At 35.2% G+C, this 18101-nt stretch overlaps 1 protein-coding gene across 2 annotated transcripts in view; it reads right to left on the bottom strand.

The window, feature by feature from the left end:
* Positions 1-18101, bottom strand: part of LOC150101286 (phosphatidylinositol 4-phosphate 5-kinase type-1 alpha-like) — a 597237-nt gene that overhangs the window by 471663 nt on the left and 107473 nt on the right. For both annotated transcript variants that reach the window (XM_090401030.1, XM_090401031.1), the window contains exon 5: positions 14570-14687. In XM_090401030.1, the coding sequence (XP_090257156.1) occupies positions 14570-14687 (118 nt within the window). The remainder of the gene's footprint in view (positions 1-14569; positions 14688-18101) is intronic.

Here is an 18101-nt window from a genome sequence, read left to right as displayed (position 1 = left end):
AAATGTTGAAAGTGCTAAGGTTTGGTTTGGTTCATAGTTTATTTGGCACAAAAACAAAGGTCATACTGCACTATAGTAAAGGTTACAGCTATACATAAACAGTTAAAGAAAACTGTAAACAATATGCATGTACAAAAATTAAGTTCCACAATGTAGCATCTACATATAAACAGAAATACTGCAGAGGGCACAGCAACACACAAGGTCAAAAGTTACAGCAGTACATGGTCAACAATACAAGTTAATAAACAAAATGCATGTACAAACCAAGACAAGGAATGCAGTATTCTACATACAGATAAAATTACAACAGTACATAAATAGTCAAAAAGCAATTATTATACAATATGCATGCATAAAAATTAAGTTTAGTAATGTGGTACCCACATATAAACAAAATTACAACAAGGTTACACAAATATGCAAGATCAAGGGCTACAGCAATACATAATTAGTCAAAAATATAAACTCACACATACCATGTATGTACAAAAGTTAAGTTAAGCAATACGGTATCTACATATAAACAAAATTACAGTCAAATGTGTTTGTACAAATTGATTCTTTGTAAAAAATTAAAAAATCATGCAATCTGCCTGAGTCTATTAGCATCTGCCTGAGTGTATATGGCTTGACTAGATAGGTAAAAATTCCTTCTTCTCTTGTGTAAATTGCTGGTACTCCACCAGAATATGACAAATAGTGAGACATGTAATGCATTTTTCACACAAGGGAGGGTCATCATCCTTCAGTAAATAGGAACGCATAAGATGACTGTGACCTATGCGGAGCCTAGCAAAAACAACTTCCTCTCTTCTCTTTACATTGACCAGAATGCCAATGCTTAATGTCATATAATTTGTTTATAAATGCTTCCTGTCATGATGACTGCCACTGAGCAATTAGCTTTGATCTTATAAACTGTCTGTAGTCTGTATATGGTAGTACTGTCAAACAGTATGTGGAGAAAGTATAAGCTGATTTAGCAGTTACATCTGCAGCCTCATTTCCCTTAATTCCAATGTGGCTGAGAATTCAGCAAAACTAATCATCAAAATTAAGGATTTTCATTTTGTACATCAGGTGTAACACCTCATACAGCATTAGATGTGGATTATGCATAGGAGTGGAGATAGCCTGTAAAGAGCTCAATGAGTCTGTATATATTATACACTTTTGGTAGCAGTTTTCTTTTATATGCACATGCAAGCTGAATGGCATGTAACTCTGCTGTATAATTGCTGCAATTAGGTGGAGTCTGGTTGGAGATAATAATGTCAGGAAACACAGCAGCTCAGCCAACAAAGGTATCAGTTCTTGAACCATGGGCAAGAAATCAGAGTGTTAAATTTGCACCAAATCTTAACAACGCAATTGCATTGAAGCCGGGAATTTAGGAAAATGGTTTTATAATAGGAATATTTTCCTTTTCTTGCCAATTCCATTCATTTTCTGTTACATCGGAATCATCGCTACTAGACGATATCAGTCTCAAACTTTTACGAATTGCCTCAAACTAAACTTCCACTGCTATTGTCACTTGACAAGTCAAAAATGCGAACACTTAGATGATATAAATTTGTCTCGCTGTTTTTATCCAAATTGTCCTCTCCACTTTCAATATCACTTTCGGCTAACAAATTATAATTATTTGCAGACATATTAAGGACGATAATAAATTGCAACACAAACTAACTAGTGAATAGAGCTTATATGCATATATATTCACTGCCTAACACCCTAAATTTGTTTGAAATTGACGCGAACTTCGTAATGTCTGCGATAGGTCAAAATCAATTTTGGTGCAATAAACAAAATACGTGTCACAGACGTCTTTGAATGTTTACTCTAAATTCGTTTGAAATTAACGCAAACTTCGTAACGTCTTCAATACGTCAAAATCAATTTTAGTGCAATAAACAAAAGACTTGTCACAGACATCTTTGCATGTTAACAGGTTAAGAGACAACTGTTTCCGTCAAAGTGGTAGAGCCAGTTCATTTGATTCAACATAAAGACTGAGTGAGTGATGTGTAAAAGGCACCAATACTATCTGTATACTCTGATGATGGATGGAATCCAACCATCACGGGTTACTCTGTCTTGTAGAACCCATAATCCAGCTTTGAACGTATAAGTGCACGATAAAGACGGAACAATGAAGATCGACCAGCACTCCACTCAGTTGATGCGAAGGAGGTTCAACACTCTCTTGCACTTTTCTCTTAGTTGACGAATGTGTGCCAGAAATGTAAGTTTTCTGTCAAAGAGTCCAAAGAACTGGAATAACAGTTCGTCCCATTCTTAATTCAGGATTTGAGTGAAGAGTGAGCTTTTGATAGAAGTGTACACAAACACTTTTTTCTGTTGAAAACCTGAGCCAATTACTAAGAGCCCAAAGAGAAACATGATCAATTGCTTGCTGTCAATTACCCTCATATTATCAGAGTGCCAGTAAAAGTCATCAACATATAGGGCATTGTCTACAGTGGGAGGAAGCTGTTCAGTGATTAGCTGGTCTGGAAAAAAGGATAGTAAAAAAGACTCAGGAGAAGTAGAGAAAGAATATGGGAAGAAAAGTAGAGAAAGAATACGGGAAGAAAAGTAAAGAAAAACAGGAAGAATGAAAAGGGCCAGTACCATAACTGGGAGGTGCAATCCACCATAAACAGGTGTCCCACATAGAGGAGTGAAAGTGCTAAACATTTACACATTTCAGTAGAGTGGAAATCATGTTCTGTCAAAGCTCATGGGTCAAACAAAGAAAATTCACAATCACCAATCAGAAAAAAATTGAAAGAACATAACAACTCTGCATCACACAAAAAAGCAGAAGAAATAATCAAAACAGTAGAAAAAAAAATTATTTCAAAAACTTTCGATGTAACTAATGAAAAGTACTTAAACAGTACAGTAAACATTTTTAATGCTGTCTATTTCATAATTAAAAACAATAAGCCATTCAGTGATTTTAAAAATTTAATAGCTTTAAAAACAAAAAAAAACACGTAGATTTGGGAGATGCATTACATTCAAGATTTATAGTTCCACTTGTTGCAAAGTATATCTCTACAGAATAAGAAATATTTTTATAAAACTGATATATTCAGGTTGTAAAATTTCAATTATTATTGATGAAGCTTCAACTATTTCACACAAAAGCATTTTAGTAGTTTAATTTAAATCTGAAATTCAAGATTTTGAAGATGGCGTAGCAGTTTTTATCGATCTTGTCGAGTTAGAAAGAACAACATCACAAATAATTTTTAAAACTTTAACTTTGGTTCTTGAAAAACATGGTTTTAATGAAAAATATTTACATTTACATCTTATCGGATTTTGTGCAGATGGTGCCAGTGTAATGTTAGATAAAAAAGTCTGGAGTTTCAGAAAAACTGAAGCAAAATTTCCAGGTGTTTGCATTTGGTATTGTCTAGCTCATCACATTGAGTTGTCTCTAGATGATACAATCAAAGATGTAAAAAGAGTAAACACCTTTAGACATTTTCTTGATAAACTTTATGTTTATTATCATACTTCAAATAAACACCAGTTATTTGAAGTGATGAGCTAGACAATACCAAATGCAAACGCCTGGAAATTTTTCTTCAGTTTTTCTGAAACTCCAGACATTTTTACCTAACTTGATTAGCAAAACAAGTGTTCTCTGCCAGGTTGGCAGCAAAATGACCCAGAGGAAGAACAAGATATAGGTGGATTGATACGGTACAAAGTGCCTTAGACGATAGAAATATAAGATCTGATAATGTTGGAGTCTTGACAAGTAACAGACTGATTTGGAGGAAAATTGTAGGTAGGAAGTTAGTAATGATGTAATTTTTTTCATGTAGTACTATCATATCCTATACACCCCGTTGAGGGTACATGGCAGGAATTTGGGGATGATGATGAAGAATTAAACAGTGTTTCTAAGGAACTTGGAACTGAAATACTTAAAATAGGGAGAATATTTGGACCTTGATGGGCAGCCTGTAATGCTAAGACTGCAAAAGCAGTTTGAAAATCATGCGAGGCCTGGTATATTCACTTCAGTCAAAATCATGAAATTGGAATAGTTTCATATTTTAAAAGCAAAAACTTTTTGAAAGATTTAGCATTAATAAACAACATCCTAGAAGAAATTTCTATATTTTCTACAGCATTGAAGGAAAGAAATGTTTCAGTTATTAGAGCTGACAGATTAATAAGGTGGACAATAAATCAAATTGAACATTTAAAATTAAATAAAGGAACATATGAAAAAGAAGCAGAAGATATTATTAAAATGAAAAAGTACAACATTCCATTTGAAGCTAATAAAACACGAATTGTATTTTCGAGAGAAAATTTTTTTGATTGTTTAGGTAAAAACATAGGAAAATGCATTTGTTGTTTGACAATAACAATGAAAAGTATAATTATCTTTTGAATTGTTTTAACTTATTAAATCCTGAAACTTGGCCGGATGATATTTGTGAAGCACCATGGACTGAAAGTGAAAATAGACTAAAACAGTTAAATAAAATCATAAAATACATCGTTTCAGTAAACAACTTTTAACATCAACAATATTCCTAATAACCCTTCCCTACTTCACATTATCAGCAAACAGTTGAATATACCCTTGCACTTCACTGACTATACAGGTGAAACAATTCAGATTCTACGATAAAGAGCCAAGATGCTATTTTTCCAGCGGTGTAAATTAAGTTAAGGGGATAATAAATCCCTCATTATTTTAAAGTCGGATACGAAACTTGGAGATCGAACTCTATCGAAATCTCAGCGTTTCATGCCGAAGAACTATCGGCGAGTTCACGCGTAAGTCAACACCTGGGTAGTACAACACTAGGGCAACTCGGGGCAAAGGTGGAGCAAGTTCCGTCACTCTCCTTAATATTTTCTCATAATGTAAAATGCAGCTCCTAGAAGATGTATTACTATTTTACATTATGAGGAGAGGTCACTACCCAGACCGGTTTTGACCTTTATTGAAGTCTCATTAGTGAGTAGGTAGACCTGGAATACCAAGGTTTAAGTGAACCGAACTTACACATACTCCTACTAACGAATTGCCAGACCAGTGTACCCATATATTATTATTACTACGATAAAGAGTCAAGAGGCTATTTTTCTGACAGCGTAAATTAAGTTAAGGGGATAATAAATCCTTCATTATTTTAAAGCCAGATACATAACTCAGAGACCGAAATCTAAGAGTTTCATGCCGAAGAACTATCGGCGAGTCCAAGCGTAAGTCAATACCTGGGTAGTACAACACTAGGGCACCTCAGAGCAAAGGTGGAGCAAACTCCGTCATTGTCCTTAATATTTTCACATAATGTAAAATGCAGCTCTTAGGCCTTTGCTCTGAGTTGCCCTAGTGTTGTACTACCCAGGTGTTAACTTATGCTTGGACTTGCCGATAGTTCTTTGGCATGAAACTCTTAGATTTCGATATCCGAGTTTTGGATCCAGCTTTAAAATAATGAGGGATTTATTATTATCCTCTTAACTTAATTTACACCAACAGAAAAATAGCCTCTTGGCTCTATCGCAGTAATAAAAATATATGGGTACACCGGTCTGGCAATTCGTTAGTAGGGGTACATGTAAGTTCGGTTCACTTAAACCTTGGTATTCCAGGGCTACCTACTGACTGATGAGAGCTCAATAAAGGTCAAAAACCAGTCTGGGTAGTGACCTCTCCTCATAATGTAAAACAGTAATACATCTCCTAGGAGTTGCGTTTTACATTATGAGAACATATTAAGGAAGTGATGGAACTTGCTCTTAGATTTCGATCTCCGAGTTTCGTATCCGGCTTTAAAATAATGAGAGATTTATTATCCCCTTAACTTAATTTACGCCACCGGAAAAATAGCCTTTTTGCTCTTTGCTCCGAGTTGCCCTAGTGTTGTACTACCCAGGTGTTGACTTACGCTTGGACTCGCCGATTGTTCTGCATGAAACTCTTAGATTTCGATCTCTGAGTTTAGTATCCGGCTTTAAAATAATGAGGAATTTATTATCCCCTTAACTCAATTTACGCCACCGGAAAAATAGCCTCTTGGCTCTTTATCGTAGTAATAATAATATATGGGTACACCGGTCTGGCAATTCGTTAGTAGGGGTATTATATGTAAGTTCGGTTCACTTAAACCTTGGTATTCCAAGTCTACATACTCACTGATGAGACCTCAATAAAGATCGAAACCGGTCTGGGTAGTAACCTCTCCTCATAATGAAAAACAGTAATACATCTCCTAGGAGCTGCGTATAAACATTATGAAAAAATATTAAGGATAGTGACGGATCTTTCTCCACCTTTGCTCCAAGTTGCCCTAGTGTTGTACTTATGCTTGGACTCGCCGATAGTTCTTCGGCATGAAACTCTTAGATTTCTATCTCCGAGTTTCGTATCCGGCTTTAAAATAATGAGGGATTTATTATCCCGTTAACTTAATTCAGATTCTAGTATTAAGCCCTCTGGAATCCTACTTGTAACTTTCTGTTTCCTTTTTACCACTCCTTCATATATAAATCTCTAGTATCTATCAGATAGCCAATGCCCAATCCAATTCACCAATCTAACATCTGAACCCATATGCTGTAACTTAAATATCAGCTTATCAAGTGTTCAAAAGGGGGATGATTACGAATAGTATTTTGAGAGCTAAAAGAATTCTGAATGTAATTGCTGAAGCTGGCAGAGGGTTCAGTGCAATGAATAACATTATTGATGTTAAAAGAAATTCTCTACTAAGAGAGACAATAAGTCATTTAATGACAATTAATTTAATGGGAAAATCTATAGAAGAATTTGATGCTATTCTGCATGTTAAATCCTGGTTGAAACAAGGACATCATCTGGCAAGTGATAAATGAGTAAAAGAAGTCCCTCACACCTTTACACAAGAACTCCCCAGTGTCAATCTAGTAATTACAACTTAACAGTTTAAATTCCTCAATCATATCTATCTACCAAACTTTGTGGTCCACATGCACCCAACCTATCCTCATAACATCACATGGTACAGTGCTGATATCACTTTTCTTATCTAGTGACCCTTTCCAAGTTTAATTTATCTCCTTCAAATTCCTGTGACCAAACCTGAGCACAATAATCCAGATGTGATGTGATAAGGATTTTTATATAAGGGAATCACCAGTTTTTCTATCTCTACTAGTCAAGGTCATCCTCAGTACTGTAGCAATCTTGTGGGTTACTTTCACAACCTTTGGAACGCATCCCCCTAAACTTCGAGTTTTTATTAATCATCATCCAAAGGTCCCTCGTCTTCTTCACTTCCTCTAATATAGTTCCAACAACAGAGTATGTAGTTTCTCATCAATGGATCCCAAATTTCAAGACCTTCCATTTAGTCAAATTAAATTGATGCCTATCTGTCCAGCTTATTCAAATCCTCCTGAATGGCTACAACATTGACACTATTACTAATAACCCTTCCCTACTTCACATTATCAGCAAAAAAGCTGAATATACCCTTGCACTTCATTGACAATGTCATGGATATATAGGTGAAACAATTCAGATTCTAGCCCTGTGGAATCCTACTTGTAACTTTCTGTTTCTTTTTTACCAATCCTCAATCCAATTCACTAATCTGACATCTAAACCCATATGCTGTAACTTAAATATCAGCTTATCGAGTGTCTTTGTAAAATCCAAAAGAATGGCAGTATATGCCTTTCTGTTATCATCTACTCCTATCACTTTATCACAAAAAGCAATCAGATTGCTAAAATAAGTGTTGCTTAACAAATCCATGATGACCCTCACAAGTAACATTATCCTCGTCAGCATCAGCCCAATGCCGTGTATGCTCTCTCACAATTTCTTCAAAATCTTAACTACATAAGAAACACAAACTGGTCTATAGTTTGACACTTCCATTCTACCACTACCTTTATTCAATGTAGCACTATCTTTCTCTGCTTCCAATCCTTGCACAACTTTTCCACAAGTAGATACTCACTGAAAAGCCAAGTCAGTGGAATTGTTAGTTGTTTAGAACACTCTCTCTCAAAACATATAACAAAATCCTATCTAGTTCCATTATTTCATTTATATCCAGAGTAGTTAGTATTTGAAACACACTCCTCATGCACTTCTAAACCTTGAACCCTCTCCCATACCTCTAGTAACAAAACTTTCTTTTCCAGGATGAAATACCCACATCAGATGATCACAAAACAACTCCACTATATCTTCTGCATCAGTCACTCTACTCACATTTCTGTCTAACAATGCTATTCTTTCACAATTGCTTTCCCTTCTACTGGCCACATAAGAAAATATTTATTTGGATTTTTCTTGAATCTTAGGGTTAATCACCAAGTTTTGCATTCCTTACCATGCTAGTCCCTTTCCTGGCATGAGTCTTATACTGTTCATACATCTGCTCCACACCCCTCTCTTTATACTTCTTTCATAACCTCATCTTCATCTGCAGCTCCCATTTGATATCATTTATCATCCACTTTACACCAAATTGTGTTTCTCTTTTTCACTTCAGGTATACAACATGACATTGCTGCTAATAAATATTTCTTCACTAGTTCCTATGCACTAATGATATCCTGCCCTTCCAATTCTTTCATCCATGGAACTGCTCCAAGCTGATTTCTAAGATTATTATAATCACCTATTTTATGATTCCAACATAAATTTCTTTCTCCTAGATACTTCTGCATATCTATTCATCCCAGAAGTTAAGACTACACGATCAGTCTTTCCAAATGGGGGCAGGGATGTTATCTCAGTTACAATCAGATCCTTTCAATTCTATGAACAAATCCAAAACTCTTGAACCTTGTGTTAATTCTACATGTTGTCTAAGACATCTGTCCCTCAAGAATTCCAGAACTTCATTCGCTTACTACTCCATGCAATGTGCTCTTCCCAATTAATACTATAGTTACAATCGCCCACAGATCAGTTGTTTTAACTTGATAAACTAAACATCTATGCCTAAACATCTGCTTTTCACCCTCTGTGTTCCCAGGTTTATAAGCAATGTTCCACTAAATATCCTACTCTGTCTGCCTTCACCTCACACCATATGCTCTCAAAACCATTAGTGCCAATTCCCTTCAAATCTTCCACTTTGAAAGTGTACAACTCATCACTTATCATAAGCAATACTTCAATAAAGCAACTTCAATAAAGCATCAACCTTTCCTATCCTGCTGAAATATGCTATACCCTGCTACTACTATGCCTGTCAATATGTCATCCTCTGTCAACCATGTCTCACTAATCCCAATAATCTTTGAACAGGCTGAGGCTATCAATGTCACCAATTCATCTCCTTTGTCCCTAACACACCTATCATATCATTTGTATAAAGAGCCACTTTTCACTGTTTTTGTTACTATTATTATTCCCTCCAGATTGCATTATACCAGACATTCTAGTTATTTTCAAGATTATATATAACTGGGCTATATCCAGTTATTTTCATCATCATCATCAAATTCCTGCCATGTACCCTCAGTTATGATAGTACAAGTTATGATAGTACTACATGAAAAATTTACATCATTACTAACTTCCTATCTACAATTTTCCTCCAAATCAGTCTGTAACTTTTCAAGACTCCAACATTATCAGATCTTACATTTCTATTGTCTAAGGCACTTTTTACCGTATCAATTCACCTATATCTTGGTCTTCCACTGGGTCGTTTTTTCTACCAATCTGGCAGAGAACAACCTGATTTGCTAATCTTTCCTCATCTATTCTGTTTAACACGTTCGCTGCCAACTACGAGTATACTCGTAGTTCGTATATGAGCTTCACAAGCCAACTACGAGTATACTCGTATGTCGATTTACCGACCTCCTATGCCAAACACGAGTTATCCCTTTGTATAATTACCTTAATTTGGACCCTTGGATTCTGAATAATGCGGAGAGCATGTCTGGGGGCTTGGTAGAAGAGAAATAATTTCAACTAAAATATAGTATATTGTGTATGTGCCTCAGATGCCAACTACGAGTATACTCGTAGTTCGTATATGAGCTTCACAAGCCAACTACGAGTATACTCGTATGTTGATTACCAACCTCGTATGCCAAGCGTGAGTTAATCCCTCGTATAATTCTTCAGAAAAGAAAAGTTCAACTAACCTTTTGATACTGAAATTTCTAGTGTCAATTTTAAAACCTGCAGTTTCAACTAAGTCAAATTGTGTGGGCTCCTCTTCTGAATTTTCCCAATAAGTTGATGTTGATGCATTTGGCTGGTTGCTATCTTCATCTTCAAAAGTTTCTTCATCATCGGAGTCACCGCTAGAGTCGTCTGTAGGATCATCTTCGGAATCGGAACCAAATATTTCATGAAATTCATCATCGCTCATATTAGCATAAGCTTCCACTTCTATATCAGTAAGTTTTCTTTTACTGGTCATGGCGAAATTGAAGGTTCTTAGAGACTAGAAACTAAAACTGAACTAGATGCAATAAACACCGTCATCAGCGCATGTAATATATAGCTGGAAGTGATACGAGATTACTCGTAGTTGGCGTATGAAACAAAATTCTGTCTGATAAGCCGGCTACGAGATTACTCGTAGTGACCTTGAAGATGGGAGTGATACGAGATTACTCGTAGTTGGCGTATGAAACAAAATTCTGTCTGATAAGCCGGCTACGAGATTACTCGTAGTGACCTTGAAGACGCGAAAAGCGCTTGGCGTGCAGGAACAAACTATGACTGAGTAGCGTGGCAGCGAACGTGTTAAATGACCATACCGCCTGAGATTAGCTCTGCTAACGCATTCCTGGATGCTAACATTATCAAGTTCTTTCCTAATATCCTAATTTTTAATATGATATTGCGATTGATGCCATCTGTTCATGCCCTAATCTTTCTCAAGAATCTCATATCCGCAGTCTCTAGTCTTTGGTCAAGTGTTTTACTTCTGACCCAGCTCTCAGATCCATAAGTTAAAACTGGTTTGAACACTGTCTTGTATCTCTTATTCCATATGCATTTATTCAATTGACTTCGTACCATACCAGCTTTGTTGATTCTGTTGTCTATTTCCAGATTTAACTTACCATCTTCACTGAAAATCGTGCCTAAGTTGCCGAAATGTTTTACCGTTCTATAGGTTCTCCATTCACAACGCAGTTGACATTTTCAATGATTCTGGCTATTTTCATTGTCTTTGTCTTGTTATTGCTGGACTTCATACCATATCTATTACAACAGTTATTCAATTTAGTCAGGGAATCTTGCAGACTTGTAGCGAATTTATTTAGAAGTATAACATAGTCTGTATAAAGCATAGAGCTGACATTAACATCTCCAATTTTGATATCATGTAATACCATTTTCCTTCATAATGTGATCCATATAGATAATGAATAACAGAGGGGATAATGTACATCCTTGTCTCACACCAGATTTAACATTAAACCATCTTCCAGAACTACCTTCAATTCTAACTGCTGACTTACAACTCAAATAAAGACTAAATACTGCTTGATATAATGCCTCATTGACACCATATAACTGTAGTGTATTGAATAGCATCTCTCTTGGCACCTTGTCATATGCCTTTTCCAGATCTACAAAAGCTTAAATACAGATCTTTGTTATGTTCCCTTGATTTCTCAACTATTTGTCGTAAAGTGAAGATCTGATCATGACAGCCTCTATTTGGCCTAAATCCAGCTTGTTCTTCACCAAGCCAGTTATTTTCTAATCATGCAAAGTTGGAGCAAGTGACATATCCAACTATTAAAATTTTTGTAGACTGACTTAAAGTAAATAATAATACGGGCAGATATTAATGGCAGATATTAATGGTTTTTTTAAGTGCTAAATTATCCACTGGGAACAAGGACATTTCAAGCAGAGTACTATAATAATGGAAATTTGTTGCAAGTAGCTGAAGAAACTATAGACTTTAGTTTATGGTGAACAGAGAAAAAAACAGAGAAAAAATTTTGGGGATGACATTGCGAACGTGGTTAAAGCATTTTACTGGATAATATCGAGTTCATTTCACTGGATAATATCGAGTGTTCTCTTCAATGCTGAAGAGAACACTCGATACAAAATTAATAACGGAAAAAAACTCACGTACAAAGATTATTTAATAGTATAATTTTTGCCTGTGTGTCACAGGCATCTTCAGTACATTAAGCTCAAATTAAACAATAACTGACAATTCCAAAAAGTACCACCTAAGTAGCTGGTGTAAGATAACTAAAAAGGTCAATAACTTTCCTAAAAATAAAAAATAAATAAATAAATAAAAATAAAAAATAATAATAATAATAAATAAATAAATAAAATAAAATAAAAATAAATAAATAATAAAAAAAATTAATACAATAAAAAGTTAGGAAAGATTAGCTGATTTGTAAAGTACTATCTCCAATAAAGGGGATAGACGTAAGCCGTCGGATCTGTTTAAGTTAGGAGAATGAAGTAGAGTTTCACATGTTTCTTTATAAAGGCGTTCCATGAGAAACTGACTTTTGTGAAGAACTCTTGTCTTTCTCCAATGAACTCTGTGTCTAGTGAAGATGGCATGTTCTGCAAGTCCAGACTTTTCAGGTTTAAAGTATTCAATATAAGATTGGTGTTCTTCTAGCCGAATAGAGGCAGATCTTCCCGTTTGTCCGAAATAAGATAATCCACAAGAGCACGGAATCTGGTAAAAATCTGGATGATTAAGACGTGGAAACTTGTCCTTAGGAGAAGTGAGAAAGGTGGAGATTTTTCTAAACGGTCGAAAGGCAACAAAAATATTCAGTGGTTTTAAAACTTTTGCAATACGTTCACTGATGCCTTGTACATAAGGGATAGTAATGCGCGTTATTTCCTCTGTGTTTGAAGAGGAAGACATACTCAAAGTTCTTTTAATGAAGCAATTCTTATAATCATTAGATAGAAAGGAAGAAGTTATGTATTGTAGTTCTTTCAGTAAAAGATCGTCCGTAGAACAAAAGGAGTAGGTCCGATGAACCAGTGTTTTAATAGTTCCTGCCTTTTGACTGGGATGGTGATGAGATTCCGCATGGATATAATGGCCTGTATGAGTCGTCTTTCTATAAACTGAGAAATGTACGTTATCATCTGGTTGGCGAAGAATTAGAAGATCTGGTCTGAAAAGGCTAACTGCTTATTTGATTCTACTTCTAGGGTAAACTTGATCCTAGGATGAAATGCGTTTAACTTAGTGAGAAATTGTTGAAGTTCATCCGAAGAGCCATTCCATACAGCAAAAATGTCATCGACATATCTGAACCAATGAGTTGGTGTGGGAGAAATGTTGTCAAAGATGCGTTGTTCAAAATGTTCCATAAAGAAATTGGAGATAGCAGGAGAAAGAGGATTACTCACTGCTGTTACCCATTACGTCTATCCCCTTTATGGGAGATAGTACTTACTTTACAAATCAGCTAATCTTTCCTAACTTTTTATTGTATTAATTTTTTTTTTATTATTTATTTATTTTTATTTTATTTTATTTTTTTTTTATTATTATTATTTTTTATTATTTTTATTTTTTAGGCAAGTTATTGACCTTTTTAGTTATCTTACACCAGCTACTTAGGTGGCGCTTTTTGGAATTGTCAGTTATTGTTTAATTTGAGCTTAATGTACTGAAGATGCCTGTGACACACAGGCAAAAATTATACTATTAAATAATCTTTGTACGTGAGTTTTTTTCCGTTATTAATTTTGTATCAATATGTCTACTCACGGTATACCTCTTTTAAAACTTATTGAAGAGAACACTAACTTGTAAAGGGGGGGGGGGGTCATGAATTTATTTGGACACTTTACAAGTCTTTGATAAGATCTAATCTGGAGTACTGTGCATAAAAGTGGTCCACTGGATTCCAAAGAGATGGAGACTCTCAAGAAGATCCAACAGGCTTTCATAAAGATGGTAATTGACTTGTGGAATTGCTCAATATATGCAGACAAATTTTGGAAACTTCAGAGTGAATAATATATAGAATGGAAGAGATATGGCAGAAACATACAGTTTAGTAAGGGGAGGATCACAGTAAATATATACACATACACAAACACACACACACACAAGTGAAATATTTAAGTTATTGCAGGTTTGAGTGGAACCTGGAGTTATCCTTCGAAGCCAAGGGAGGATGGTGTCAGGAAGTATGCAGGTTGTTCCAAGTTCTTCTGATTGCGTTTAGTGAATGCATGGAATAAACTACAGGTAGAATATTTGAGAGTGGCTTCAGTTAACATATTCAGAGAGTGAGATATAATAGGTAAGGCACAGTTTCTCAAAATTACCCTTCTGTGATGAGTTGTTTGACTCTCTATAAGGATAATAATGATAATAAGAGTAAATTTCCTTTAATGATGTTGCAGTGTTGGCTAGAACTTTTCAAGAGTTTCTTAAAATTGGGTGATATCATAATAAATGATGTTTCCTATAAGAGTTGTCTATATGTGTAATTTTTAAAGTGAGCAAAATTTATAAATTATCACAGAAAAATTCCTGAGTTTTATACCTTCAGATAATTCTCAAATTCTCAAACTTACAAGAAAATCATCGGGCTGTATTCCAAAGAGATCCCGAAAATAACGAAAGGCAACTGGTGCATAAGCCTTGAATTTGAAATCACTATAATGATGGGCTGGAGTCATGTTGGTACCATCACTAAAGAAAATCAAATCTACATAAATTTTTAAAAATGAAACATATTTCTTCTGACTGTAATAAAAATTATAATGTAAAACACTGCGGATTATGCAAAGAATGGAATTTTCTATAATATTAATTATGATTTTTAAGTCACTTCTATATGCTTCCTACTAGCCATCCTTTAAAAAAAAAAAATACTTGCCAGCAATATATTCAATATCATAACATGCATAAGCAGAAAACAACTTCACATTCCTGCAATGTTCTCTACGACTTTCACATTCTTCTTTTATGAATTTTTCAATGAGTGTGCAAACAAAAGAGTTGATAATGGTAGCTGGCATGAATGATTTGACTGGTAACAAAAAGAATGTAAGGAGGGATGTCATGAGGCTGTAAGGAGAGTCAAAGATAACGGTGTGGAATGTAAGGTAGTCAGCGTATTGCCCAGGTATGATAATGATGAGTTGAGAAGGTGAGTGAAGATTATGAATGGTATGCTAGCAGAGTTGTGTAAGGAGAAAGAAGTTCACTTTGTGAATGTGTGAGATGAATTTTAAGGATGGAGAGAGCTATATAAAAGGAATGGGATACATTTGAATGAATTTGATGCGAGTCAGTTTGAGAAACTATTGCTGCAAGAAAGAATGCCTGAAGTGAATGTACAACCTGAGAAGCAAGAGGTGTTGTGGAAAAGCAGGACAGTAATGTAGGCAGTTTGTGAATGGAGAGGTGAGTGGCACAAGTGAAGAGAATGAGAGAGAAGAAACACAGAGTAGACAAGGATACAGGGGAAGTCAAGGTGGATGGGGGAATCTGAATGAAATATATAGATGATGGTTTCAGGAGTAGATGAAAGATGGGGGGGGGGGGGGGGGAGTCATGTCCAAGAAGAGGAATTAGTAGGACAAACAAGCTAATGTCTATGTTTACAAATTCTACAAGAATATGACACAAGGGGAATGAAATTGTAGCATTGAAAATTGTTGGTATAAATGAGACATAGTTGAAAGAGGATGACATTCTTAGAGGAACAGAAATGAGGGATATGTACGAGGGTGGTCTGAAAAGTTCTTGGCCTCAACCATAGCCTCAACAACCTATCCAACCACGCTTTAAACAAAGATGTAAACTCAGTACTCAACGAAGGTCTAAATTTTGCGATAGTACCCAGATCGATAAACAAACTGGAATTTATTAATAATATTGAAAAAAAGGCTTAAGATTCATCTCAAATAACATAGCAGACAAAATACGTTTAGACACTGCCAACATTTTAAATCATAACAAAACAATAACAAGCAACTTAACAAAACAAGAATTAACAACGGTAAAATCATTAAAATCGAATCCAAACATTTTAATAACTAGAGCCGATAAAGGAAGTGCCACTGTTATTTTAAACCGAACCACTTACTTAGAAAAAATGAATCTGCTAGTCTTGGACAATAATACATACCAACTCGCTAACTAGAACCCAACCAATAGAATAAAAAAGAAAACAGAGAAACTACTTAAGTCAATAACTACATGGCCTGAAGATATGGTCAAAAAACTATTTCCACACTACGCTCATTCCCCAAGAATTTATGGGCTACCGAAAATACACAAAGAAATCACACCACTCTGCCGATAGTCCAAGGGATAGATAGCCCAAATTATCACTTAGCCAAGAAATTAGTGGTAACACTCAAGGAGTTGGTACGTCATTCCCCCCTCCTATATCAGAAACACACTACACTTCATAAGCATTATCAAAGACACAACATTAGAAAAAGATGATTTACTAGTCAGTTTTGAAATCTCTGCCCTCTTTACGAATGTCTCCCAATCAATGACACAATCCTTCTTCTACAGAACAAATTCCCTCCAGATATCACAGCACTCTTTGCACATGTATTACGTTCTGGTTATTTTGTATGGCAAAATGCTTTCTACCTAGAAAAAAAAAAAGGCACAGCCATGGGCTCGCCATTATTCTCCCTTATTGCTAACTTTTATATGGAACATTTTGAGCAACATGCTTTAGATTGCACTCCTTTAAAACCTAAAGTCTGGCTTAGATACATTGATGATGATTTTGCAATCTGGTCCCATGGCTGCCAGACACTAGACACATTCCTTAGCCACCTAAAACAAACAACACAAACGCATACAGTTCACAATTGAGATTGAAAAACAGAACACATTTCTGTTTCTAGATACACTTGTCACACATCTTACTTCTGGCCTTCACTGTTTACTGGAAACCAACACATACTGGCCAATATATACACATAAACTCCTACCACCCCCACCCAACACAAAAACTAGGTATCATTAATACTCTAAAAAACAGGACTCTGAAGATCTGCTCCAGTGAATATGCACTGAAAGACAAATTTAAAGTCATCAGCAATACTTTTCAAAAAAATGAGTACAGCCAAAACACTATTAACAAAATTCACTACAATACCTCAATAAAAAACAAAGACAAACCAGACTAAAATAAAAACTATAACCATTCCTTACATTAAAGGGACATCAGATAAAATAAACAGAATACTACAAAAATACAACCTCAAAGCCACCTTTAAACCTCCTGCAAAATTAAAAAGCTTACTCAACTCATCCAAAGAACCACTCCCTCTGCTGGCCCACCCTGGAGAATACCATATTTATTGCACCTGTAACATACCTTATATAGGGAAAACAGAAAGCACAATTCCTATCAGACAAAAAGAACATAAACGACACATTAAATATAATAATTATGGTGAAGCTGGCCTTTCTGATCATGCCCTGAACACCTTACATAGAATTGACTGAAAAATCACTAGTTGTCTACATCAGACCAGAACATGGTATGAACGCAAATTTAAGGAAGCCTGTGAGATTATTATCAACCACCCCAATGTGAACAATAGTGATGATCTAAAAATCCCAAACATATGGAAGGCACACATTAGACCCACGAAACCTTCCTCTCTAAGAGTAACTATAAACAGGACTGTAGTTAATCCAGGATCCTAAATCAAAAATAACAATTGTAATGCTAAAAATAGGACATCATTGTTACTGAAAGAAAACTATCCATAAGAAAGAATGTTTATTCATGTTATCATAAATAGAATTTAGCTTGACGTAGTTTCTAAATAATTTAAAAATATATATATATATATTTTTTTTTTTCACTAGAGGTCATGCCAGTAAAATAACCTATGATCAAATCATTGTTGCTCTAGCTTTCTGTATGTAATGTAACTCAGCTTGTTCTGTATATTTGTATATGCTCCAGATGATGATCTTAATATGAAGATTGAAATGTCGGGAAATTAAAAGTTATTTATAACATGGTTGTAAAATCCATAATTTCTAATATGAATGCTAATCACCGTGTAACACTAAAAGAAAGGATAAAATTGGGTATCGTGTGGTTATAAAATTCTT

Source organism: Typopeltis vanoorti, chromosome 11 (genome assembly GCF_054136105.1).
Source record: "Typopeltis vanoorti isolate ZY-2024b chromosome 11, IOZ_Tvanoo_1.0, whole genome shotgun sequence".
In the NCBI taxonomy this organism is placed as follows: Eukaryota; Metazoa; Arthropoda; class Arachnida; order Uropygi; family Thelyphonidae; genus Typopeltis; species Typopeltis vanoorti.
This window is presented reverse-complemented; position numbering and strand designations above follow the sequence as displayed.